This window comes from Scophthalmus maximus, chromosome 10, assembly GCF_022379125.1.
Source record: "Scophthalmus maximus strain ysfricsl-2021 chromosome 10, ASM2237912v1, whole genome shotgun sequence".
Classification (NCBI taxonomy): Eukaryota; Metazoa; Chordata; class Actinopteri; order Pleuronectiformes; family Scophthalmidae; genus Scophthalmus; species Scophthalmus maximus.
The window spans coordinates 17,731,586-17,758,903 of NC_061524.1; the positions used below are offsets into that span (position 1 = coordinate 17,731,586).

General features: G+C 42.4%; 1 protein-coding gene and 1 long non-coding RNA gene across 2 annotated transcripts in view; both read left to right on the forward strand.

The window, feature by feature from the left end:
• Positions 1-1,234: 1,234 nt before the first annotated feature.
• LOC118283669 lies at positions 1,235-3,439 on the forward strand. The gene is made up of 2 exons (XR_004784629.2): positions 1,235-2,075; positions 2,697-3,439. It is a non-coding gene; the product is annotated as an uncharacterized LOC118283669 (long non-coding RNA).
• A 7,204-nt stretch (positions 3,440-10,643) lies between these two features.
• Positions 10,644-27,318, forward strand: part of sorcs3b (sortilin related VPS10 domain containing receptor 3b) — a 43,569-nt gene continuing 26,894 nt past the window's right edge. The window contains exon 1 of the mRNA XM_035606715.2: positions 10,644-14,138. Coding sequence (XP_035462608.2) covers positions 13,485-14,138 — 654 coding nt within the window. The 5' untranslated portion in view covers positions 10,644-13,484. The remainder of the gene's footprint in view (positions 14,139-27,318) is intronic.

Consider the following 27,318-nt stretch of genomic DNA (forward strand, 5'->3'; position numbering starts at 1 on the left):
GATCATGCAATGTATTATTTGCAGACTTATGATAAATTTGTTTTTAAGTTTGTAAGATAGATCATGTACAGTGTAATAACATTTTAGACACATAAACACAATCCATATTTATGTTGTTAAAAAAAGGACTTTATTTATTTATGTCACATTAATAAATAACCTTAAAAGCCACCAGAGGCAATTTAAGGTTAAGGACACATCGGCATGCGGACTGGGGGAAGCTGGGATCGAACCACCGAGCTTCGGGTTGCTGGACGACCGACTCAACCTCCTGAGCCACAAAAAAGTTTTTGTTGGAATCTGTCTAGGAATTACATTCAGTTGTGCGTCCTGTACACCTGTCATCCACCCCAACCACCTCTCTGCAAATCTGCTGCCATTAATAAATAATGACTCGTAGGTGACATGCTACAGTGTATCAGGTAGCGATGATAATATCAAACCGTAAAACTCAAAATTGCTGTTCTGTTGACTGAAAACAATCCTCCACTCACTGACTCTAGCCCACCTGTCTCACTGCCCCATGTTTTAGCTCTCTACTCCTTCACTCAACTGCCTTCACTTCGTGTAAGTGCAACATTCAATGAATATTCCTGCCTTTAACTAGTCAATATCAGTGGAACATTAATGTCATCTGTTTCAGAGAGATTATTAAAAGAAATTTAAAAAAAAATTGCCCTGTGCCCTCCAAATGTGCCCAAGGCACACTATTGTTTTTCTAGGCTTCCTTTTGCCCGGGAGGAGGATTTTACTTTTTACGTCCACATTTTGTGTCTTGCAGCAGAGCTTTATGCATAAGCTGCTGCTCAGAAAACATGTCTCCTGGTTTCCTGCTGGTGTTGCACAGCAAAGCCAGGATAAACAGGTGCCCGTTTTGAGATTAGTAGAAGTGAACCGTTTGGAGCTGAACTACACACTCCTCTAACTCTCCGCAGAGTTCACGCAAAGTATGTAATATATGTTTTTAACAAGTGCATGAAAATGAATACTATACAATGTCATGGACTCAAAAGAAACAAGGAAACACGAGTTTTGTTTTTCCTTTGTTGTCTCCCTCTGATCCCATAATTGTCCAACGGCATTAAGTCTGATTTGGCAAAGCTGTCAAAAGTCACATGAAAGGAGACGATGCGAGATCAAAGTCTGTCTTTCTACTATCTGTCGGTGAGTAGTGCGAGCGTTCAGGAGCTCTGTTTCGGTAACTGGAATGAAGGTTTCAAAGAACTGAGTAATTATATCTGCCAAGTGTTTTTTTTAAATGAACGCTTTCCACCACTTTTCACACCCCACCACCCAATCTTGGCTCGCCTGAATGACAGCGCGGCAAAAACTGTTGAAAACGGGGAAAAAATGAGAATGACTGAACTGGAATAGACGTGTCGGGGGGAGAGAAGATGGATTCCTGTGCTCTCGGTGGAAAGCTGTCATAACAGTCCTCAAGCAGCTGTTCTGGATGCAGCTAGGTGTCGCCGGAAATGTGTCACACGCACCTCCATTCCTCTGTGCAGGCCCAGGCAGGAGTCCCACCTAACTGTGTCACATTTCCATCTCGCTGTGGTGAAAGCCACCCGGCAGAGAGGAAGAGGAGCGCCGAGGAGCCGGGGCACAGGGGGGAGATCCTTTAATTCAGACACAGAGGGAAGCTTAAAGCCTCCATCCGCTGCAGCCGCACGTTGCCCTCTCACATCGCTCACTTCCATCACAGCGACTCTATTAGATCCGCTGTGACATGGAGTGACTGTGTAATGAGCAAGAACATGCACCCTCAGTGGCAGTATAATGCTCAGTAACTATTGTGCAGTGTAACCGCTGCTTTTTCTTCTCAGCGTGGGGTTAAAAAAAAGGAGAAAAAGTAAAGCATCAGAGTTAACAACGGCGAGCAGTCGAGGGATCCAGAAAGTAAAAAATCGCGTCGTCCCTGATAATACTGAGCCCTGCAGGAGGCGGTTTAAACTTTGGAAATTATAAATGCCCACCAGACTCGAGCACCATGTTCGCATACCCTCAGCCTGAAAAGCTCAGCACCCCCAAGTTGTTTTGCTCCAGTAGCTTGTAATGACAATGTTGGCACTTTGGTGAGACGCCAAATAAAATGTGATCCTTCATTTATTCTTAATTTTTTTTCTATCGCACTGGTTTAGACTGGGTTGTTGAGAGGGAGGCTTTGACTTCCACATAAGGTTATTAAGCATGCTAATTTTAAATATTTCTCTAACAAAGTTTTCACATGTGCTTGTGTATGCTGCAGACAAAGAGTTTTATGTTTTATACTTGTATGTAGATTCTTCAAAGCCGCAAAGCAGAACACCGACACTGAATTCATCTCTAATTTTGCGCTAGACTACAGCTAAATATGTCATTAATGATTCCTGGTGCTGAGAAAGCCATATTTTCATTCTCATCCTAAACACTTGGTTTAGTTTTTTGTACACAGTACGCCCCCTTACAGAGCAAGGATGCTCTAAAGCTGAGTTGTGTCTGCCGGCTAAGAACTGTACGCTTGTTGCGTCATCTGCAGAGTTTATGCTAAATCCCGCCTGCCGAGAAATGTGAAACTTTATGGATGTTTTTAATGGGCGTTTCCGTCTTCAGGTTCCACAGTGTGTGGAGATTTGTATCGAGTCTAGTTTCTTGTTTTTGCACTCACATGTCTGCTCCGTTCTCTGACGTACTAACTGGAGGATCTCTGTTCTCAGAAATAACCCACCTTTGGAATCCTCTGCTGCCAATAGCCACGCCACGCACTGGAACATCAAGTCTACAGCCGCACTGAGGAACACTGCCCAGCAACCCCTCTGCCAGCCCAGCCATCTTCGGGCCCAGCACTCCCACTGCCGGCCCACACTCATGGCTTCTTTTTCACCTACTCCAGTCTGCGCTTGAGTTCTGTTCCCCGAGCCCTGACAGACGGTCAGAGTGCTGTGTGAGAGCAAGAGAGACAGCGGGGCATGGAGCGCTGCACACAGCTGTACAATGACGCAGCGGCTCAAAACACTAAGTAAGAGGTCACTAGGCCCAATATTATGATTCAAAAATATATAGTATCATATTGAAACTCTGGCGGGACAAATACAGACAACCATATACACTTCAGTTATATCATAGCAAACATCCAGCAGAGCAACAGCAGCGTTCACTGTAAGGGCGTGTTTGTGTCGACACTGGAAATTCTATGCTCTGTTTTGATCCCAACTCCTCAAAGAAATATCTGTTTAGCTCCTGAATTCCCCACCTCCTTTACTTGTAACTGTTTGGTGCTGAGCAGTAGTGCACAGTGGCCTTTTGGAGCCTTTTCAGTGGAAACAGTTGCCGACTGCTGCAGACAACGATGCCATGTGACTGGGGAGCGCGAACCAAAGCAGTTACATAGTGGCCATAAACACGAAAGCAATAAATAAAAAGATAATGTCCTCTGTGAAGCTCAGGGAAATGGAGATGATAAGTGTCTGTGCGTTAATCACTATACCATTACACATGGTCATTTGATCCACTGTTTATTATATAGATATTGATAACATCAGCTGTAAGTTGAAACCTTTTAGATTGCAGTGCTATTCATAGTTCATGACCGGATCAGGGATCATTTGAGATATTCTGAGATATCACTGGTCTTTTATTACATTAATTGGCATAATGAATGTGTAAGCACGTATAGGGCATCCTAAAAATGAACCGCCATAAAAATTAAATAATTTTCATGTAAAAAATATATATACCCTAATGTATTTGGTTCTATGAGTAAGAGCAGCGGAGATGATTTGGGATTTGTCATTCTAGACTGAACCGGCAGTTCCTGCCCAAATGAGATGGTCTCATCTGGATGAGCCAAAACTAATGGTGCATGGTTAAAATTTTATCAGTACTGCAGGACGTTATCTTTGAATGGTAAATGCCAGTGGTTAGCAGGAACGTTTCATTATACCTGAATACTAATTTTGACTTGTGATCGGTAACCAGGTTTCTGCTGCAGACCTTTGTGTGAGAGGTGACGGAGAAATGATTCCGGCGTATGTTCACCAGCCATCGTATTCTCAGGTCGGGAAGGCTTGGACTCCCATGAAAACTTAGAACGCCATTAAATTACGATGACGCCGAACAAAGTGGGACACAGCTGTGCTCTGGGCACTTCTTCCTCTGTTATTGAAAATGTCTCGTTTTGGACATTTTCCTGCGCACACTTGTGACAAAACTCTGAATGAAGTGGAGTGAGTAAACAGTAACGGTAAACAGACGAGCAGCATTATTTTTAAATGAAGCCTAGTGAATGTAGCCCATCCAATGATTCCTTAAGGTGTCGGGTGGGGTTAAGGTCAGGGCTCTGTGTAGGCAAGTCAAGTTCTTGCACACAAAACTTGAAGAACAAATTCCTTTGTGGAGCTTGCTTTATGCACAATTGTACTTGAAAGGGACTTCACTGAGGTGTTGCTAAAACGATGGAAACACACTAGTGTCCTGATGTGCTGTAGCATTAAGCTTCCCCTTGATTGGAACTAAGTAGCCTCGGCTAAACTGTGTGAACAGTCGCAAAACAAAAAAGCTGAAAAAAAAAGCCACTTGCTAAGCCCATAAAAAGCTTTACATATGTTATTACACTGTACATTCAGCTTGAATCTTTGTTGCATATGCATCTGTGGCATTGCTGCTGTATCCCTCCGGGCAATCTTGATCCTTCTACCATTTCATTTGTCTCCACATTCCGGCTTGAATTGACCCTGGCTCTCTAATCAGCTGTGTGCTGTGATAAATTCTGATCAGGTCTTCTAGGTACAGTATGCATTTTTATTGTGGGAACAGCTGCGAAAACTGGGGGGGAAATGTAATACATCCCTCTCACTTTCTGTATCTGCACGGTTTTATCATGAAATTCACAGTGAAGCCTGTAAATGTGACAGCTTGGTATTCCACCTGAAAAGAAGGGGAAAAAATGCAACTGTGACTATTAAGTGGGCCTCATCGCATGCAATTCATCGCCATCAGTCTACTCCGGTGCATGATTATGAAAGGTATTGGGACTGTGCCAGATGGGATAATGATGCAGATGCAAAAAGTAACGGTGGCAGCCACGGAGGATGAATGTTCAATGCTGACATCTTCAGTAAGTATTCATTCCAGTGACAGTCCAATACAAGTAGTAATAGGGTGCAGAGGGGTAGCAAGCGCAGCAATGCACCTCATCTAGATGACTCCTCCTGCTTCCATGTTTGGTAATCCTCCCAGAAAGATGCCCGAGATCCTGAGAGCCTGAGATCTTGGCCAGGTACCATCCCCTCCGAATATGACATACAGGAAACAAAAAGTCACTCACTTTTGCAAGCTAGCACTTTTTCCTGAGAACCACTCTACTTAAAATATGTCATGATTTATTTTTTCATCAGCAGTTCAGTTTATAGCAGTATCCCACAGTTGGTATGCACTGAGGTGTTTCATTTCAAAAAGGTGAGGTGTTTTTCTTCAAAAGGCAAACCTTCAGATTTGTGCTGCAAAAAATAATCTACTTCTCTAATTATTGGAACTTGAGCAAATGACAACAGCGCATGGTAATTAATAAATCAGATTGCAAGGCTGCAACAGGTAGTCGGCCTCAAAAAGCTTGGCAAAAGCTTTGTGCCTGTTCCAGAGACATGGGATTCAGAGAGGGTGGACGTACCGCCTCTAGGGTGTAGAGGCGGTACCAGGCTCTTCAGGTACCAGGGAAGCATGTGGCGCTGTAAGTAATCAGGCACAGAGTGCTTGTCTTTCCTTGCAGGTGTTGAAACAGCTGAGTCTTCATATTGAGTCAGGAAAAAGGTCTTTTCTCTGTTTTTTACAGTCATCCTCTGAATCATCCTCTGGTCTTGCAAGTTGCCTTCTGATGATGACAATAGTCTTCTCTCAATGTGTATTCTTAATTTGCCTGGTCCTGCTACATTATCGCTAAGGTTCCCACAAAACCCTGTCTTCTGGTTGTAGTACAACCCCTTCAGCCTTTTTGTCACATGTCACTTTTCCCTTTGCACTTGACTTTTTCTCTGTTTTCACTGGCAACGGAAAAAAATGACTCTGAGATATCATTTTGTTGCACTGCAGGTCTACTTCTGATCTGAAGTCCTTTCAGAACCATGTTCGGATGTATGCTGGCAAGTTAGCCTTCTCTCCTCCTGTGTATGAATGCAAGGACTCTCCAGGGGAGGGGAACCCCCTGGTGGAGGAATTGGTGGGATTTCTCACTACGTGAATGGAACCCAGTGCAGTGCATTGAATTTCAAGTCATGTTAAACTTGCTTTTTAGACGGCATAAAATCTACAGCACGAAGTTATCGTGTCCACGCAGAGAAGTTTGCCAAGTTGCATTGTAACGGGCTCTTGTTCCTCTGCCCCAACCAACGGCTGAATCGGCTCCGGCATAAATCCACAGAGGACAGACTCAGGAAGGTTGTTTTTTTCGTTATAACTCCTCTTCCGCATACCTGAGCTCGGTGTTCATGTAGCACTGTGTCCAATGCTTAACCAATCAGCATTAAGCCAGTATCAGAGCTCTTGAGAGAGAGAGTAGCGACATCTCCGTTCACTACACTGGACCAGTTTTTTTCCCCAGCAATGGCGGAAAATGGAGCCTCTCAATAGTTACCCGGAAGTGATTAAATGCATAAGCATGTCGGCCTCTTTTATTGTAAATAGATACATTTATTGACTACTAATTACCCAAAATTGCGTTTGTGTCGCTCTGAATAATAGATTTGAATTGAGCGCCAAAAAGTTCCTGTAGCGATCTGAAAGTTTACATGAGTCACGTGACGTGCAAACATTTTGGACTTCTGTTGTCACGACTCTAATACGGATCAGGTGTGCAGGGGTAGAGCGCACTTGGTGTGAACGCACCATAACAAATGTTTCCGCCTTGTTGGACTGTGTTGGGAAAGCAGTGGTGTTAAGGTCCTAATTTAAAAAAAATACATTTCCATAAAGGACACGACTTAACTGACAGCTTATTATTCTTTTTATGAATCCTTGCTATTTCTGGAGATGCTCCTATATTGTAGGTGGTATCAGAGAGTAGAGTCAAACAACCTACAGTATGTGGTTGTTCAGGTTGGAGGACGTGTTGAAACTGGGAGTTTGACTACTTGTTTTTGTTGAGATTGAAGACTTCCTTTAAGCGATGTTGTAAGGGAGAACAATTTGAGTTTGAAATGTATATGTTGTATGTATGCCACAATATCATCCACACAGATTGTATACCCAGAGGCTTTGAAAAAAAATGTGGAGTGTGGATGTGAATGTTCCAGAATACTGAACAAAACACAATCCAGGGTTTGCAGAATAACATTATTTTTATGCGGTGAGTGAGTTCCACTAAGTTAGAGATGATACAATAGCTTGAGCATCATGGTGTATTTGTTCTGTTTTCAGTTTAATTTGTCTCCTCTTGCATATCTCCGTGAGTATATTTGTTTGGGCGGGGGAGCTTTCAATTTTGAATTCTGCCCAGAGAGTAAGTGTGGGTAGATGTACAATATTCTTCATATCGTGCCTCAGTGCATGCAACACATAGTGGCTCCGACAGATTGAAACCAAAATCATTTCTCACATCGCGCCGGACAGTGTAGATTTTTGATTAACAGCTGTAATCGAACTTGAGCCCTTCTCTCTGAGCCATTTCCCCTTGGCTGCTGGAAAAAACCGAAACCACGCTGAATCTCGAGCTGTCTCCATCTTCAAAAGGGGTGAGACATGGGAAATGAGCGAGGAAGTGCAAGTGGAGACACATAGACAGAGAGGATGGGGTGGGGTAGGGGGTGGGGACATACTTGAAAGGAAGACAGAGAGACCCAGAAAGAGAGGGAGAGAAAAAGGAGAAGTGTGTGTGTGTGTGTGTGTGTGTGTGTGTGTGTGTATGTGTGTGTGGCCATGTGTGGTGGGAGGAGAAGGGCTGTTGGTGGTAAGCAATTGCCTGCCAATAGACTCGAAAAAAGTAAGGGAGCAGAGAACACACCACCTTTGGCCAAGTTCTCAAGTGCTCATTTAAAAAAATCTTGGAAAAGTTGCAGAAGGCTTTAAACAGTATCGACTTTTCTTTCAGTCGGTGAGGAAAGCCTGAAGGAATCCCACTGAAAGTCCATCTTACACAGCTTGTGTGAAAGCGTGGGACAAAATCCATAACAGGGAATACTTTTCTTTCCTCTGACTTCTCATCTGCCACCATAACATATAACACAACTGTAAACTGATACAACCATTACTTGTTTATGATCTTGGAGCAGGGAAGATGGAGAGGATGCGCTTTTTAAAATCTAGTATCAGTTCCCATTAAAAGCGCGCACTGGTTCCTTTAAACATTGCATGTTATACTGATTATAATTCTGACATTATACGCTAATGCTAACAAGGAGAAATGGATGGATGAACTCTTAAATACGCCTTTGTTTTTTTTGGTTTATCATTTATTCTGATCAGATTCCTGTTGTTCATCCAATCCTATTGGAAGTAACCTAAATAAGATTACCACTCAATATTTAAACTTATGCATGCATATATTACACCCACATTGTGGTTGGACGTCCTTAGCCATATTAGTGAACAAAGAGATGTTCTAAAGCTAGAAACCGGACACAATGTCCAAATGACGATGTCAGTGAAAACAGAGGTCCATTTGTAGATTCTGGGAGTATTTGCCTCAACTTTAACATAAAGAAAACATCTGATTTATGTTAAAATTAGATGAGCTGCACCAGCACTGTGCTGTACACATTGTTGTCAGGCAGAAAAAACGTCCTTATGCTGACGGAAGTGGCACCAGATGAGCGTAGTTACTGTTTCTCCTCACTGACTTCTTCTTAATTTCACTCTTCAGCATACTGTAATGCAATTATGCACAAGTGTGGCATCGCTGTCTGTGGATGGGTTCATCATACAAGAATACGGCTTTACAAGTTTGAACTGCTTCTCTCTTCCTTTGTCTGTCGAACACACAAAGTGAGTCAAATTCGGTATATGAAATGTGCTCGTGATTGTCTTCAGCATGGATGTCTCTCATGGGGAAAAAAGTACTTATAGTTATGCTAACATATGGACTAAGGTTCACACGCGATGAAATGCTCTTTTGTGCAAGTCAAACCTCCCTTCTGCATAAGACTGCTGGCATTTCCCTTTAAGAAAATCAAATGTGGAATTTAAAAGTGGGTCAAAGAATTTCCGTTTGACAACAGATGGTGTTTGCTCTCCAGTGGCAAGAAACAAACATGTTTATTAGAAATGAACAGAGCAGCTTCTTAATTGTGGTAGTATATCTGTTGGTCCTAATTGCTGGGCCAGAGTGTGGTGACATACTCTGAGCAGAAAAGGAATCAAAAACATTCATGTTTACGTCCACAAACATCCTCTCTCGGACGTGGTTTAACAGGAGCACGTATTCATTCATTTAATTCACATATTCACTCTACTCAAGATCCGTGGCCACAAGACAGGAGACCACCCTGCGATGGTTGTCAGTCCATCATGTAGTCGACAGAGACAGACGGTCACACACATTTCTGGCCAGATATTTCAATTTTGAGTATAAAAATCACCCGACTTGCGGGAGAAGCATTGAGAACATGCAAACTCAACACTGCATGGAGAGAAACTCCCAACCCTGCAAAGCATAAGTGACATCCTCATCCGCCAAAGCACAGTACCAGTCCTTGTTAAAGGATTGTTCTGCTATTTTTTGCAGTTAGATGATATGAGCATTGTATTAATATAATTGCTGAGATCTGCAGTTGCAGTGACATCACTAGAAAAGAAGTCAGATGAGGCGAGAAGTGTGCACAGTCACATGATTGGGTTTTACACAAACCACGTTTATTTGCAATAGAAAACAACAGCAACAGAAAACTATACAATCACACCCACATTTTTCATTGAAAGACTCAAGACCACAGTTTTCCTGTTCGCTGAGTAACCCTGTCTTCTTGAAATTGTGTGCATATATCAAAGAACTTGTTTTGCCAATTACATTTTGAGAAGAAAGTTATAGCTTTGCATGGTTTGCGTGGCAACTTTTTTCCCCTGCGCTAATGTGTCGAATGGAAGTTGTTGTTTAAAAAATGTTTAATAAATGAAACTTGTGCTTTACCTTTTTCAATTTTTAACAAAGAACATAAACCTTCCCTGTAGGTGCTGTGAGTGCCTAAACGCAGCCATAAATACCATGCTTAGTTGCTTAAAGTGGATGTTGTATTGCAAGAGTGGAAATTGTACTGTAGGAAGAGCAAACCTTTGTGGTTAGCATTTGACGCAGGTCCGTTGGAGTGAACGGAGTTGTCGCGACTCTCATTAGACGGCTCTGAACAGACCTAATGGCCAAACTTTAACAATCACACCCAAGTTCAAACGCATGGGAAATATCCTTTTGCCACTGGCGAATATGGAGCAAAAAAACTATAACTGACCCAGCACAGGTGAGAAAACTCTACACACTGATTCATTACAGCTTTGTGTGAAAGATGAGCTGCAGCAGTGGGAGGTCAGGTAGATTACTGATATCCTGACGGGCTTTGCCCCGTGTTCATCGTGTACAGGCAAACGCTGGAGAACAAAGACATCAAGCGGCTGATAGTAATACAGTGATCCACCTATCAGGAGAGTTATATTTGCAGTGACAGGGCCAGTTTATTGCCGAGGCAAACTGTCCTAAACTGCTCCTCCCACTGTGAGTTTAAAATGCCTCTCCTTCATCTAGACAATGAAGGTGGTACAAAATAACCGTTTGGCCATCTGCAATAAAAGAAAGTTTCTCTTTTTAATGGCGCAGGTATGGCCGAGCGGGGAGTGCACCTTGCTGTTCATCTCCTGCATGCGAGTGTGAGCTGTCTGGGTGATGGCCATTATGGTCCCTGCTACTGCCTGTGCGTCCGCTCCGCCGGGATCACTGAAGTGTTGGAACTAACAAGCCTGGGATGCAGACAGCAGATGCACAAATGGGATTTTGTCCTGAAAGCCTGCGAGTTTGCTCCCTGTCTCCAGTGGAAACCGGGCGAGAGCACGGGGCCGTTTTGCAGGGACTGCCTGTGTTGTGTGTGCCACCAGAGTGAGCTGATTACATCTGATAATCTCAGTAATGATCTACACTGGCAAGGCAGAGCACCTACAGCTGAATGAGCTACACCGTTGTACACAGTTTTCAGTCTTGTCCTCTCATTTCTCTTTGTCTCTTATTCTCTTTCACTGTGGCTCAGATTTATGCAGAATCTGAGCTGTCCTCCACAGGAAGATATGCAATATTCCTTGTCATAGTCATAGCACATGCAGGATGTGGGCCATAGACACACACACACACACACACACACACACACACACACACACACACACACACACACACACACACTCGCAGACACATCAAAACTCTTCCCCCTCCGGATATTCCCCCACGTTAGCTCAAACGCTCGCCCTGTAACATTCACATTCATATGCACGCAGAGACACACGTACATTGTAATCTGCACAGTGCTCTCTCGGCCCAAGGTTAGTGCAGATTAAAAGATGTGTCATTGATGGAAGTGGCTTTCCTCCCTCCGCGGCCTGTCACAGTGTGTTTGGGAACAGCCCACTTCATTTTAGCAGCATAATGGGTAAACAGAGTGAGATCAGTCCAATTACCCCCTCATTGCTGAGGCGTTCCGGCAGGAGTGGGCTGTGGAGAGAGAGTGAGCTGTCATGGTGTGAGGCGGAGTTGCAACAGTAGCACCTGCTGCCCGGAGCCCTCACTTGTATGAATCTCAATTTGTTTGTACAGCCGTGCCAAAAACCGGTGACCAAGAAGTGAGGTCTCTGAGGAGTGTGGCACTGCTGGCTATGTTCTTCTGACTGCTGTTTTCACTGCTCTGTGAGGATCAGAGGGTGCAATGAACTCATGTCAATGTCAGCCCTTCCAGTGGATAGTTTCCTTGCTTGCTTCTCGCTGTGCGGCTTTCCAGGGTGGTAAATTATCTTATTCCCCCACTTCACTGTGTTTTACAGCTCAGCAGAGGCATGATTTTGCAGCGGAGAAATCATTCACGGAGCAGTAACAAGCTGTAGTCCTGGATACGAGTTCTGAAAAATGTGCGTGATATGGTTTCACCTGTTTTCACACACGCGCCGCGTTCACTATATCGAGTGAGGAGCAAGACACGGGGAGTGTGCAGCACAGTAAAAGACGCCGCTTCATGTTCACAGTGTTTCCCTCCAAACTAAAAGTCAGCACTATACCTGTCGTGCTCACCCAAGTGTGGAAGTTTGAGTATCCAGGCACTGGATTGGTTTAACCCTGAGGGATGGGAGGAGTGTTTGCTCACTCCTTATCTCAAAAAAAAAAATATATCTAACGTCTTTCCATGGCATCTACATTTTTTTTACATTCTTTTTCCTGTTCTTGTGAACCACACGTGCCATGTCCTTGAAGAAGATGGGATACAGTCTCTTTAGGGCTTTCCTTTTTAGATATGAACAAATAACGCATCTTACAAGGTTGGAATACAATTTATGCAACAACTGACAGAGAGCTCTGTCAGCAGGAAATGGGGATCGCCAGTCAGCATGCATTTGGCTCCACTAATTGGAACTAATACCTTTTAAATTGCATATTGATTTGGAGAACGCTCTGCGTTTTGTTTTTTTTACTCTTAAAATACATGAAATGAGGAGGTTAAAATAGAGTTGCCTGTTTGACACCACAAGTCATGACGATGACACCAAACGTATCATACTCTGACTTCAAAGCTTCTTTTTTTTTTGGTCTCTTGTTGCCAGGGCTGTTGTGCGGCAGAAGGCCTGAGGCGCACTGTATTTGTAGCCTAATTAATACAATAAAAAAAGCGGCATCAAAAATAAAGGTGTAAAAGAACCCAAATCCTGCACCTCTGCATCTTAACACATCAAAGCCATGCAACTCCCACGACTCAGTCTTTGTCAGAAGTCCACCTGCGTTCCCCAACCCCCTGAAATGTCCTCTCTGACAGGCGAACCCGGTGTTGAATGATGCTAACAAATGATGGGGGGGTTGTCTTGTTACACTGCTACTGTTCTGCAAAGCAAAACTTACTTTTTTTTTTTTTTTGCTATCAACCTCACCGACTCAATCGAGTGCTTTTTTGGGGGGAATAACTTTTATTGTGTTTACATAAAACGCCCAAGACGTTATTGAATGGGGAAGACGGAAACAGGACCGTGGAATGATTTCAAAAATGATTTTAATATTCTAAAGCCGCCCCCCCCCCACGAACATCCTCATGAACAATGAGCTCCAACCGTCCCCGCAGTCACACTCCGTCGGCGCGTTCGCCTGATGCGCAGCGCCTCCCCAACTCCTGCCTCACTTTGACAAAGTCCTGGACGTGAGCAGGTCTACTGGATGGCTTGCTGCCCGTCAGGTTGATGCCTTGAATATTTTAGAAGTTGAATAGCTCTGCCACACGTGCCCCCTCCTCCCTCCCCCAACCCCCCCACCCCCCCTTCCCACTGACAGACAGTCAGTTTGGAAGAGCACAATGGGACTGTGGTCATTTTGGAATTTTTCTCTTTTGGCTTTCGTGTTGCTCGACCCGAAGTTTGCGGCTCGCGCGGAAATAAGTTGTCATGCAGCAAACGACAGATTTTACCGCGTGGATGTTGTGCCGCTGGAAAGAAAATCCGCGGAGGTCAAAGTGGACGAGTGCGCAAAAGTTTCAAATGCGTATGGAACCGAGCCAGTCGGCGCTCTGAAGCCGGACAACGTCGAGCAAGTCGGAACGGAATTCCCGAGCGCACTCGGAAAGGATGCGCCGAGCTGCATTGAAACGCCGCCAAACTCTCCGAGTCGTCTCAGAACACCTGGCAAAAAGTATGGCGACATCTCCGAGGGCGACCGACGGCGAAATGCGGCGAATATGTTGCCAAGAAAGAGGGCGAAGAGGAGCGCGGGTCCGGCATTCGGCGAACATGTGGAAAGGAGTATCAGTGTTGGCGCGCAGCCAGGAGAGAGGTTTGTGGAGACGGTCCAAGGTGTTTCCACCTCCAGAGCCGAGCACCGTCGCGCCGGGGAGGAAGCCAGGGGGTCTAACCCGAGACAGAGTGAGCCTTACCTGGACACCTCTACTTTTGCTCTGTCGGGGGACTCGGCACACAACCAGGCGATGGTGCACTGGTCTGGACACAACAGCAGCGTGAGTTCTCCCAGCAACACACTTCATCTCCACACAGAGACATTAGAGAACACGAAAATGCCCCTCACACTGGTCATCATGCTAATTAAGGTTTTCTCTGTGAAATGCAAATGTTGAACATGAAATAATCGTTTTACACGAATCTGTCACGTTTTACGCACAGCTGTGTTAGCGCACACGAGGGGAACTCGTCCTTCCAAATGAATTATTTCGCTCATTTGGAGTCTAGAATGGAACAATGCATTCACAATTTTTTTTTTTAAATTATCAATATTATGTTTTCTGTTGTGCACGGAGACCGTGCCTGGGCGCATTGCGCGTCCGTTTGTGTGGACGCCTAATGTGCATTTGCATTCTGCTAAAACATTGATCTCAACAAACTCTTTGCCACCTGAACTTTTAAATTAACACTAGACCCCCCCCCCCCCTACGTAAATACAGATGACACCAAAACGAAGGGTGCAGGCGTTCTGCTTGCAATCACAACACAATAATTATTTATGAAATAATCAAGTAATGTCTATAATCAAAGTGCAATAGCTACATTAAAAAAATAGATTGTGTCTAATCTGGCCCTTAATGTGACGCTGATGAGACACAGTCCGACCTTTTGGCAAATGAGCCATCGCTTGGTCGTTGACATTTGGCTTGCATAGTTCATAGTCATCTAATAACCTGGATACATGCAGCATGGCAACATGTTTGTTGTCGAAATGGTGCCAGCCTTTGCAACTTCAAAACAGGTGGATGGGAAATTTGCACAACTGAAATGGACGACAAGACTTTGCAGCAACCACCTAGACCCCCCCCCCCCCCTTTCTCTCTCACACACACACACACACACACACACACACTTTTTGTTTGCACTATCGAGATTGTATCTCTTACTTACACATATACAGCATGTCTGCGAGCACCAGCATCTATCAGGTGCCAAGATCTTAAAACTACAAACCGCCTTGCACCAAAGGAAGCAGATATACTCTGGCGTTTTACTTAAGGTGGTCACCGTCATTTGCTTGACAAAAGGGTGTCTGGCAGCAACATTAATCTGGGACCACATCTGATGATTTTTGTGTCCCAGAAAACAGTGAGAATATGAATTTATTACCCCCCCCCCCGCAGCTCTATCATTCAATTCTATTTTAATATTTTTTTCTAATGTGGTACATTTTGTGTTTGCAATATATCATGATGCAATATGTCACAATGTTAGAGGCAACGCAGACTTGTGATGTAGCGTTGTGGACAGTCTCTACAGAAAATGTACCTAATAAAATCTGATTTGTGGGATTTATTTTGAAATATGTTGTTGGTTTGATATGTCTTCAGAAAACGATGGTCCTTTGTACTGCAGAATACTCTTCGCTGGATCATCACTGATGGGCTTGTCACTGCAGCCAGTCAACAGTTTTGATTTATACAGCCCGAGTCTCTGTCTGTGGTCCCGAAAGTGCGACTGAGACGGCAGTTTAAATTGATGGGATTTTATGACTATATGTTAGAGCTCAGGCTATATTAGATCTAAATGACTGACAATAAATCCAATCGCAAAGGGACATTTGAAGGAAAATTACTTCATTCCTGTGGTCTAGGGTAGTTCTATCAAATATTCACTTCAAGACTTTGCCTCTGATCTGGCCAAGGTTTTAAATCCCACAGGGAGAGAAATGAGAAAGATGTGGAAGGTGATGGTGAGAACGCCAGCGGGGGATCTTAAGAGTTCAGATATGATACAGAATTTCATCGCATTTAACCCCAAATCTGTCCACAAAACAGCCGCCAAAAAATGTTTTTTTTATTAATTTATTTTTGCGATTGTCTGAGACGTCAAAGCCAGGAGTCTTATTTCTCTGGTCTCTGACTTTAAGAGAGATAACATTGATTGGACTCAATCATGGTTTAAAACATATACTGCAAGAATAGCCCTTCAAATTCATGGTTCTTAACTACATGTAGTATTGATCGTATTGATGTGCATGTTCCTCCCTCAGTCTGTCCTGAATGTGAATGGGGGATGGAGATATAGAGATTCATGATTTATAATTGCCTGTATTATGAAAAGAAAAACAAATGGAAGTTAAACTAGTCAAACAAAAGAAGAAAAAAAATTGGCAGGGTCTATCCTGTATGGCAAATCTACATTTTTTTTCTGGCTTATGCCTCAATTGGGTGTTCAAGCTGTGATTCGACTATGTTGGTAATCTTTTTAAACAGCCATTGCAGCAGATCCTATACTCAGAGGATGCAGAGAGACACCCCCCGCCCGGAAGGCACAAGTCTTAGTGTGCGAGCCAGCTGGTGATCAGGGAGTTATTGGCAGCCAAATGATTTTTTAGGCTCTGGATTGACCAGTTTTGCAGAGCTCAGACAGCTGACCAAACTAGGACACTGTGCTGAAGATAATGAGAGTTAATGAGTGTCTTCATTGACACCCCATCCCCCAAGGTTCTGCTGCAGAAATGATACTGGATGTTGGTGTGAATGTTTTGCTTGAAATGTGAGGATGAGGGTGTGGTCACCTGCTTTGGCGTGCTATTAGAAACATGATTTAGGACCAGCAGGGCATTGGTGAGGCCAGCTATTCTTCTTGGCCAGCGAGTAAATCCCTTTGACTTTTAGTTCTGGCTTTGGTTTTTGGTTTTATTCTTGTGGCGACAAAAGTCAAACCCTCTGTAATATTGTCTTTCTTTTTTTTGTTGTTGCTGCCACATGGGTCAAATTGCCCGCATGCTTAATCAGGATGAGGCATTTATTGTTGCACATAATCTCATTGGTATAAATATACAATAAAGAAGAGGAAATGACACGGCCCTGGGAGACACGCGTTTAAAACCAGTTCATTAGACAGACAGCCATTCCATTTAGCATGCCAGAGCTGGTTGCATAGAAACTCCTTGATCCATAAAATCAAATGGAATGGGTTCCCAATTCACAGAGGCATTTTACCCAAGTTTGTGGGGATGTTACAGGATGATGAAAAGTGCATTAAAAAGCTGCCACTGTGGAGGTGTTCAGATACAACAAAGGGAAAAGTTCAGCGGTTTTGCCTTTCCCACATTTCTCTTTCACATTCTACACAGCAACTGCATTTTATATATATATATATATATATATATATATATATATATATACACACATATATATATATATATATATATATATATATATATATATATATATACACACATATATATATATATATATATATATATATATATATATATATATATATATATATATATATATATATATAATTTTAGATATAGACCTCTTTAATAGAAAAGTCAGATGAGTCAAAGGGGCTAATATGTGACCCTGTAAAACCTTTTTATTCATGCACTTTAATCATCCTCTGGCCCCCTGGTTTTCGCCTAAGGGGATTTTGATCCATACTTCGTTTGAAGAAAATCAAAGGTGGTTGAAGTTTTTGACATTTCAGTTTGAATTGTTTTCCCCTTGTGATGCAGTTTGAATTAGAATATCTTGTAGAACCTCAACATTTGGAAATGTTTAATTTTGGATAACCTTAATCATTTTCTTATTTAATATTATTATTATTGATGCATTATTACTATCTATAATCTATGATAGTAGAGTTTCAGATTTTCTGTTTTTATATTACATATGGATTTTTCAAGTGGCAACCAGTGGAAACAAAACAAATATCAAGATAATTCTTTTTTCTACCAGCCCTTTTTGTCTTCTACCTCCCTGTCCCACGGGGTGTCAGCACCATGCGTCTGTTCATTAATCCAGCCTGTCTCGAGCCTTTAGGGATGCACTGTCCACTGATGTGATTGTGAGATGCTGATAGAAACAGCAGCAATCCTGCGTGCTATGTGAAAGTGTGGACTGCTGGTTATTACTACAAGAAAAACAATTGCTCAGGAGCCTGAATGGGAGATTTTTTTAAAGAAAACATTTTTGGAGAAAAAAAGGAAGCATCTACTGTTGTTTTTCTTTTTCTTTTTTTTTTGCCTCAGTTTTATTTCATGGTGCGCAGGATACAATTTTCACCCTCTCTGTAGTGATAATTCAGTGAAATCCCAGTTTTTACTCTTCGGATGACGTTCATGTGTGCCCTTTTTTTCATGAATCATTTGTGCTCGGGGACCATAATGCATCACATCAACATGGGCTCTCAGCACTTCTTCAGCACTTTTAATTCCTCAGACCCTAGTTTTGCTTCACAAAGTGTTTTTTAAGCAGCAAATAAAGGCCTGCCATTAGTTGTATGCCCAAGCACACTGTCATTGCTTGATTTGTTTTTGCCTCCCTACCAGTCTCAGTTTGTCTTGTTCTCTCTCTCTGTGCTGAACACACACACACACACACACACACACACACATACACACACACACACACACACACACACACACACACACACACACACACACACACACACGCCTGTTTCAAATTTAATCAAAGTGACAAAGGGGGTACAGAATCATATTTGACAAGTTTGCATGTGATTAATTAGTTAATAACTGTCGCAGTGTGGTAGACACATACTAAAGCTGTGATTGGGTTATGAAAACAAATTTATGCATTTTCTGATTGGGAAAATCATACGATTGGAATTCAAATTGGGAGATGTTTTGTTTTGTTTTTTCCTTTCATTACCGCCGGCATCAAGCAAACCAGGTGACCCTTGCTCGGTGACATTATAACTGCAAGCGGCACGTTGCCCGAAGCGCCACAGCGGTAACTGTCATGTTTAAAGATGACTGGGACTTCTCAGACGGCAGTCGGCTTAAATAATGACTTAACTTGGCAGTTTACAGAGACAAGAATGTATTGATTGTGGAGGGGAAAAGGTTTTTTTTTCTATCCAGTGAGATACAAAAGACCAAAACGTAAAGCAACACACACACACACACGCACACACTCACGCACGCACACATACACACGCGCACACACATACTGCGCAATCAATGGATGTGATGGAAAACTTCCAGACACAAAATGACACATTCAGAAAACAGAATACTCAATTGGTGTCCTGGAGCTAATCCTTTAAAATGATTGGTTGCTTTTGCTTTGAACCAAAATGAAAACCAAAAAAAGAAAAAATATGAGTTATAGTCAAAAATTATGAATAAGTATTCATCAAACTATTTTGCAGAGGTAAGACCTGACAGAATCTAGACACCATTTACATGAGTTAATGATTGTATTGAAGTGGATGTGTCATCAATAAGGTTGTCTCGATTACTTAAAGCTACAGTGTGTAATATTTAGATGAACGTATTCACAGAAATTGAATATATTGTCCATAATTGTGTTCATATATGTATAATCACCCGCAACAAAGAACAGGTGTTTTTTCATCAACTTTGAATGAGTTAAACATAGTTACATGAGGGCCATGTTTGTTACATCGTGTTGTGCTGCGTGCCGGTTCCACTGCGACTCGGGAAGTGTGAAATCACCACCCCGACTTCTGGGTCCGAGGTATAATGGAACGCAGCATTAAATATGGTTGCAGAAAATGGTCCAGAATATGTCGCATTCGCGTTGAATTTTCAGCGCTGCGGGAAACCGGAAATGGTATTAGCGGTGCACCACCATAAAATGTGCCCCTGTCAGATCCTCAGTTTAGGTCGCGGTTTGCCACCTCACCACCGGATGCTGCCAGAAAACTACAAAAATTACACACTGGGGCTTTAAACAACTACAACCATTGAATTTGAAACAACAATCGAATTGTGTCCCAACCTTATTACTGCTACCATTCCACACACAATCTAAAGCTGGGGCATGTAGCTTTTAACCTCTTATTTCATGGTGTGCTTTGCTGCTCTGACAGGTAAATTGTTTGAATGAACCATCTTTGATCATAATCCCCTCCGTTTCTATATCTCAATTGCTGCGTGTGCTTGCTATTTCATCCAATGGCTCAGTGTTCCACACAGGTAGCTAAATGTTCATTTCATCGAATGTTCTGTTAAATTGTGCTGCTCTTGTCTTTCTGCAACCAAACATGTTTCTTTCTGATATGTTGATATACGTGCAGATTACATACTGCAGCTATTAGGTTGGCATCACATCATTATTTCAGCCAGGCTCTGAAATGGATATGTTCCTTCATAGGTCTTCCGCACTTTGCATCAAGATTAAGCGGCATCAAAATGTGTTTTTGTGACCAAACAAGCAAGTAAACAAAGACAACAGCAAACAAACCAGCAAATGATCAGAGGCTCAAAGTATCACATTATACACATGTTAAAAGGAATCCATGTACCATGAATTTTTCAATGAATATGTAATCAAATAGAACCCAGCTGCCGAGATGATATTTTCTATCAACAAAATGAGAAAACGTTAATTAATGTATCTGACACAGACACACACAAAAGTTGATGCTCACCATATCCGCAGACTGTTCACTGTTCATTGCTTTCCTACAATGCCAATCAATCATGCAATAGGAAATTGGCTCATGATTATGTTTAGGTACGCGCAGAATTTAGCTAAGGTTATGGAAAGATGGTGGTCTAGGTAAAATGTTGAAAAAGTCGTCAGTGACTTGAAGCACGCGACACTGCATATCTACATATTTACTTTATTAACATTTAGCACAATCTTCCCATAACCAGAGCGCTTTAGTTGCTTAACTCCAAACATAGGTCTGAACAATTAATTGCATTTGCGATAATATCGCGATATGATAAAACGCAATTACACGGGTCACGTGATACGCCAGCGAGTGGAGCACTCGGTTCCAAGAACGAGCATCAGTCATGCTGCACTATAACCTGCTGCGCAATGGCCTCAAGCTTGACAGAACAGAAACTGATGCAGCGGAGACTTCAGTCTCGAAGAGGAGCAGCACGTCGGTTGCGTGGAACTACTTTGGTTTTAAAAAGGACGAAGCTGCGCAGCGTCAGCTGTTGTGCAGAACATGCCGTGCTACGGTGGCCGCTTCGCGGGGAAACACCACCAACCTGTAGCAGCGCCTGACACAGGGACAGAGCAGCTACATGACGAGTGTACGGCCAACAAGTCACTGAAAGTAGTGACGAACACAGAGAACCACACGAGAGTTGTTTGCGACTGTTACTCCGCATGAAAAAATGTCTCGCGCGGCACCGCGAGGTAACGAACACCGCGACTATTCCCTCGTTGAAGAGACAGGCTGCTAACAGAGAGAGAGCTCTCTCCCCTTCTCCTCTTCAACACATCTCGCTCTCTTTCAGTGTGTGTGTGTGTGTGTGTGTGTGCTAATTATATGTGCAATATCGCAATATCTGCTAGAAAAATCGCAATTAGATATCATCCCCGAATCGTTCAGCCCTACTCTAAACACACGCGGGACTACAGGATGCAAACCCTGGTCTCTGGTGTCAAAGGTGTGTCGCCGGATTGATAGATGTCAGTCAAAAAATTGTCATCGTCAAAAAATCATGATCGGGTTGTCTCTGTGTTGCACAGAGGGGGACATGAAGCATTCAGTTGGTTAAGTGCTTTATCAGTAGCCTTGTTCCAAAATGAGTGATGCAGAAAATACACAAACAAACCTCCACAAATATTTTAGATAAGGTGACACATCCCCAAGTCTTACTGTAATGAAATGAAATCACATTTTGGTTTAGTCGTCCGTGAGTTATTAGATACTGCGTGTTGAGCTCATTGAACTCAGTGCCCTGTCAGGCTCAACCATAATATCGGGAAATGAGATGCAGCTGATATACTGGATGTTGGCATGACTGTTTTTCGAAATGGACGCCGGCCCAAATTATCACAAGATGCCAAGGGGCAAAATATAACCGCACAAACAATTCAACTGGTCCAAATGGGCAGAGAGCCTTCAACTAGACCGTCTTCCTGGCGACTTTAGCCCAGGACAAGAAGGTAGTTTCATTTTTTGTATAGATGCTTCCCTCTACTAAATTTAAAACTGAATGTCAACTAAACCTTAAAGAGTAGCCATTCCCTGCCTTTACAAATTATGAAAAATGGAAATAAGTGACACGGGAAATGAGCTGAGTCTCAGCACTTTTGGCTGAGAAGAAGGTCATTTTAGTTGGATGGCTTCTGTCTTCCAAAATCTTAATTTGGACCCACTTCTACCCCCCCCCCCCCCCCCCCCCCCCCCCCCCCCCCCCCCCTGGGCAGAGGCTGAGACATTATGAGCCAAAGCCGTGAAGGAAAGGAGGGGCTATCATCTCAGAGAACTTGCTAAAAGTTCTCTGAGATGATAGTGATCAAACCTATTAGGAACTTGTCATGTTCCTAAGATTTTCTATCAACATATTTCATTCTGGTAAATTTCCAATCAGTGTCGTAGCTTAATGAATATCACGACTACACACGGAAATAGTAAATGTAGCCATGCTATTGCACCTTCAACTTCTGAACCTTAAATATGAGCAAACAAGAGTAACAGAATTTAAAAAAAACAAACTGTAAGAGTGAAATGCTAATGTTGTATTTTTGGCTCTCCACACCACTTGCAATGCATCAAATTAATTTTAAATTGCACGGGATGTGACTAGAACTTTGTCAAATGTGTCAAATCATTGAAATTACTTCTGAAATTGCCTTCAACCTTTTCCCTTGAATGCTGCGTTCTTTTGTTCTTTCGTCTTTGTGCAAACCCTGCACGGCACGGTGCTGCGAAGTCAACACACAGGAAAGAAAAATATACACAGTGTGGTGTTTATTTCTATACCTAGTCCACTAAAACTTATTTCAGTTATTTTCATTTTTACCCCTATCTTTCTTTAAAAAAGTTAAGTGCACAATCATATTTTTTTTTTTTACCACTAATGGCAAACAGCGCAATTCATTGTCTATTGTTGTTATCAGCAGAGAGACACAAAATACCCTCGCAATAGAGCTGTATTTGAAGTGAAACCCCTTTTATATTCAGCCCATTTCATTAATTTCCCTCCCATAATGGACCAAATTGATTGCTGAAACCTCTCAAGCTCAAAGCATCTGGGTTATATGACCAAAGCTCGGGAGTCGGGAGGATAAGCAAACACACAGACTGCAGACTAATGCACAAGGGACCTTTCGCCGGGGTTGACTTGATGAAAGCAGCATCCCCCACCGGAGTGTATTTTCACCCACAAAAGTACAAACAATCCATTTGGTCCACAGACAAGATGGGGACAGAGTCAGGCCTTGCTGCGACCGCACCATTACTCTTAAATGACGTTTGTCTTTTCTGCTAAGTGCTCCACTTTGGAGACATCCTCTCACAGCCACAATCAAGATGTTGTGTTTTTATTCCTCCACCCACTCCTCGCTGCTGTCAAGCCTTCAAGAAATGTATGTAAATGTGCAACCAATACTGTATTTCTTTTCTCCGCAGGTGTTTGCGTCAGATGATTTCTAATGGGAGCATGAATATATTAATCTTTAAGAGAAGTTACAATTTATGTCTGCAACGTCGGGCGTGTTATGACACACATTACCCTCTACGTCTGCGCTGGAAGTCTCCGAACATTTTACCGTGTTTTTCTAAAGTGCGTTTGGCTCAGCAGTGATACGAAACAATCTTTTTTTTTTTGTTCCCTTGCTTGGCCGATGTTCTTTCCCATTATGGCACAAGAAATTAAAGTGAAAAGACAACAGACCTGACATGTTCAGTTTGGTTAGGAGATATAGGACAATAATTAGGTAGTTGAATTTGAGAAAACTGTGTTTGTGAAATTACTCAAATGGCTTTTTCTTGCCTTTGGCTTCTGTCTTCTCTCCTTTAATGAAGATGAGAATGTAATGAGCTTAACAACAAATGAAACGGCTTTTTTTGAACGGGCAGGTGAAATGTAGTGAAGGGAACAATGGAGTCCCAGCTTGCTCCTCTCACGTTGATATGCCAGCTTTCGGTGTCTTGTGATAATGGCCGCGATGCATCAGGGAGCCCCCACAGAATTGCTTTTCTTTCAAATTCTGGGCTCTTCTCACTCTGTCCAGTTTTTTTTTTTTTCAGCCCATTTCCTCTTTCAAACCACTTCTTCTGCTTCTCATCCGAAGCAGTGATAGCAGAGAGCAGGCATGTCACGGTGTGGGAATTTTCCCAGCGGGTAATAAATTCACAACAACACCAGTGTTACCGACAACACCTGACATTTTGCAGGAATAGACATGTGTCAAGCTCAATATCTGCAGAGCGATTACTTTGATCTTTAACGTTACATTTCGCCGGTGTACCCTCAATCTTGTGGCGCACATGAAGGTGTGTGGTTGTGTGTGTGTGTGTGTGTGTTACCTCCAGATACTGACCCCTTCATCAGTCTGCTAGTTTGCAGACTATACCTCATAATTATGCCATCCGGCTCCATTTTGGCATTGGGTTTGAATCAAAACGCCCTATCCTCCACCATGTCGGTCAACTCTCTTCTCGTCATGTGAATTGTGATGTGAAGTGATTGTATTTATTTAATTTTAATTTTTTTGCCACTTAGCCAAAAACAATTTGTTGGACATATCATCACCCATGTGTCCCCTGCACTTTTACACATCCAGCATGTTTGGGGAAACATTATTATTCATTTGGTGTCCTGATCTGTTCATGTGCTCATGAATTTATTTATATATATGTGTATATATTTTTATATATCTCTCTTAAATCTGTTTTTTGGTATTTACCAGCTCTTAAACAAAAATATATGGCTCTTTAGCTGTTAAATGCTGCACTATATTTTGTGTCTATTTGACAGTTGGTTTCTGCTGTCTGGAAGCCGTGCCAAAAAAAGCTGAACCAAAAAAAACAACAATCGGGGCTTATGTGTTGTATCGGCTATTGTGGCCAAGACATATGCTATATATATATATATATATATATATATATATATATATATATATATATATATATATATACATTATTTATAAAATGATGATGTGGTACAGGACATCTTTGTGACCTGACACAAATGTACATGTATGCACTGACCAAGTGCATACAGAGCCCAAGTAAATAAGACGAGCACCAGCATTCAAGGATTGTCAGATTGATTTAAATTCAGTCAATTCATGGATTAAAAATCCACTTTTACTCTGTTTATTCAATCTGATTAGGTCTCGGAAATTGACCTCCAGACAGCTGACAGAAAAAAGGTGGATCATTTGAGTAAAAGCCAGCTTATTATGAAAGCCTATACTGTAAGCAAATTATTTAATTAGCGTTGACACATTTCGGCGAGGTTGTCCGACATTCCGATTTCATGGTTCGTCTCAGGGGGTGTAAACTAACGGGTTACTCCTGGGAGAGACCTTTCTGTGTATGGATGTCTTTATTCTCCAGTACAGTATATACACAAGCTTATGTGTATTCATGAGAATGTCAATTTGTAACATTTTAGCAGTGAACTTTTCAGAGGATGAATAAAATAGAGATGTATGTGTCAACGCTTCTCTGAGCGCGAGCCGTTAGCACATTTATTACAAAGAGCCTTTACATCATTCACTGTTTTCAACTTTGTGGGTCCCTTGGAAATTAATTTAGATCCGTCAGTTGTCCCCTCCGGTTAGGTTCAAAAACAGTGGCAGATCTACATGAAAGTGGCTGCATTTCTCATATTTCTGCTCCTACATCACATGATGCGTTACTCCTGAGCAGAGAAGAAACGCCAATCTGGAGGTGGGATGTGCGGAGTTGGGGTCCATTTTATTCTACCCAATTAAACAGAAATAATATTTAAGGGGTGCTGCCTTACTGATGTTTGACTTGGTTCTGAATAAGCAACAGGTTTTTTTATTTGAATTGTGGCATTAGAAAGCACAGTAAAACTGTGCGGATGTGCAGCAGCAACAGTCTATTTCAGTTTATTAATAGCTGTATTAAAGTACACACTGAGATGATTCATACCTAAATTGCGTGCTGTGTGGAAAATCTTCTGTTCGCCAACATGGTGTTGAGATGCCTCTCACGTCCCACTGAAGCACTTGAAATTTTTTTGCATTTCGCAGTAAATAAATAAAAAATAAACACAGACTGACAGGGAAGTTGTGAAGATTTCGTCTGTGTATGTGCAGTACATGAATACGCTGCATGCTTGAATGCACGTGATGCAAGTGGATTGTCTGGGAATGTATGTGGATGAGACATTTATGTTGAGCAGATTCAGTATATCACATTGACATCATGGCTGTAACAGCTGTGTTGCCATGGAGGCGGCTTATTCAGCCATCGCCACGAGTCAAAATCTTTCCATGGCCAAGCGGCACTCGATTTAGATTTTATATCCCGGTTCCTTGTCAAATATTCTGGATGCAAGAGAAATATGCAGGAAAGAAGGTAAATAACCCTGTTTTACGAAAAAAATTATGAAACAAGTAAAAAGGCATTGGAAGAATGAAAGTTAAAAAAAGAAAGAAAAATGAAGCAAAGAAGGGAAAGAAAGCGACAAGAATAGAGTGTTAGGATAAAAGGATGACTAAACCCAACTCCTCTGAGGGTGAGAGCCAATCTGGAAAATGATTGGTTGACTTTCCCGGGGCAAAGCTCTCTTTGCTCACATCAATAAAACATAAACATGAATAAATGCACTGCATTTGGCCTTCCAGGGTCCATACTTAATTTCATGTATGCAAGTGAGCGATGATATGCATGAAGGATCGTATTAACCTCGAAGGCTCGAAATAATTCTGGAAGCCATTTTGTGTTTGTTGTTCGTATTTACATAAGCGCAAGACTCCACCATAAACTCTTCAAAATGTTGTGTTTAATGTCGCTTCATTTGTGGGGCCTTCATGGCGTCACGTCTCTGCCGTGCGAGTCATGTGCGCTCCCTTCTGGGATGGGCATTTGCACGTATGATAGCTGCTCCCTACTGACTTGAGCCGCAGATGCCCGGCCTATCTATAATGTTGAAGACGTGGTTACAGTGATGTACTCTTGATGTATCCACTTAGGGACGAATCATCCAAACAGTCATCTGCCTAAATAGTCTGTTGGTCCCTGGGGTAGATCGTCACTGACCCAATTCAATGGGTCAGCTTTCGTTAATGAGCCAACCGCTCAAATACATTGACAACAGTTAAGACAAAGCCCCCCCAGGCGTGTGTAGCTTGGGCGCTGAAGGGCTTTTTTTGCCGTTCGGGGCTATTTTTGATCCACTTTACAGCATCTGATTAAATTGGATCCATGTGCAAAATGAGGTGATTGAAACCCATAAAACTGCAAATATCTATTAGTTGTTTACTCTGTTAATTTGCCGTGCTA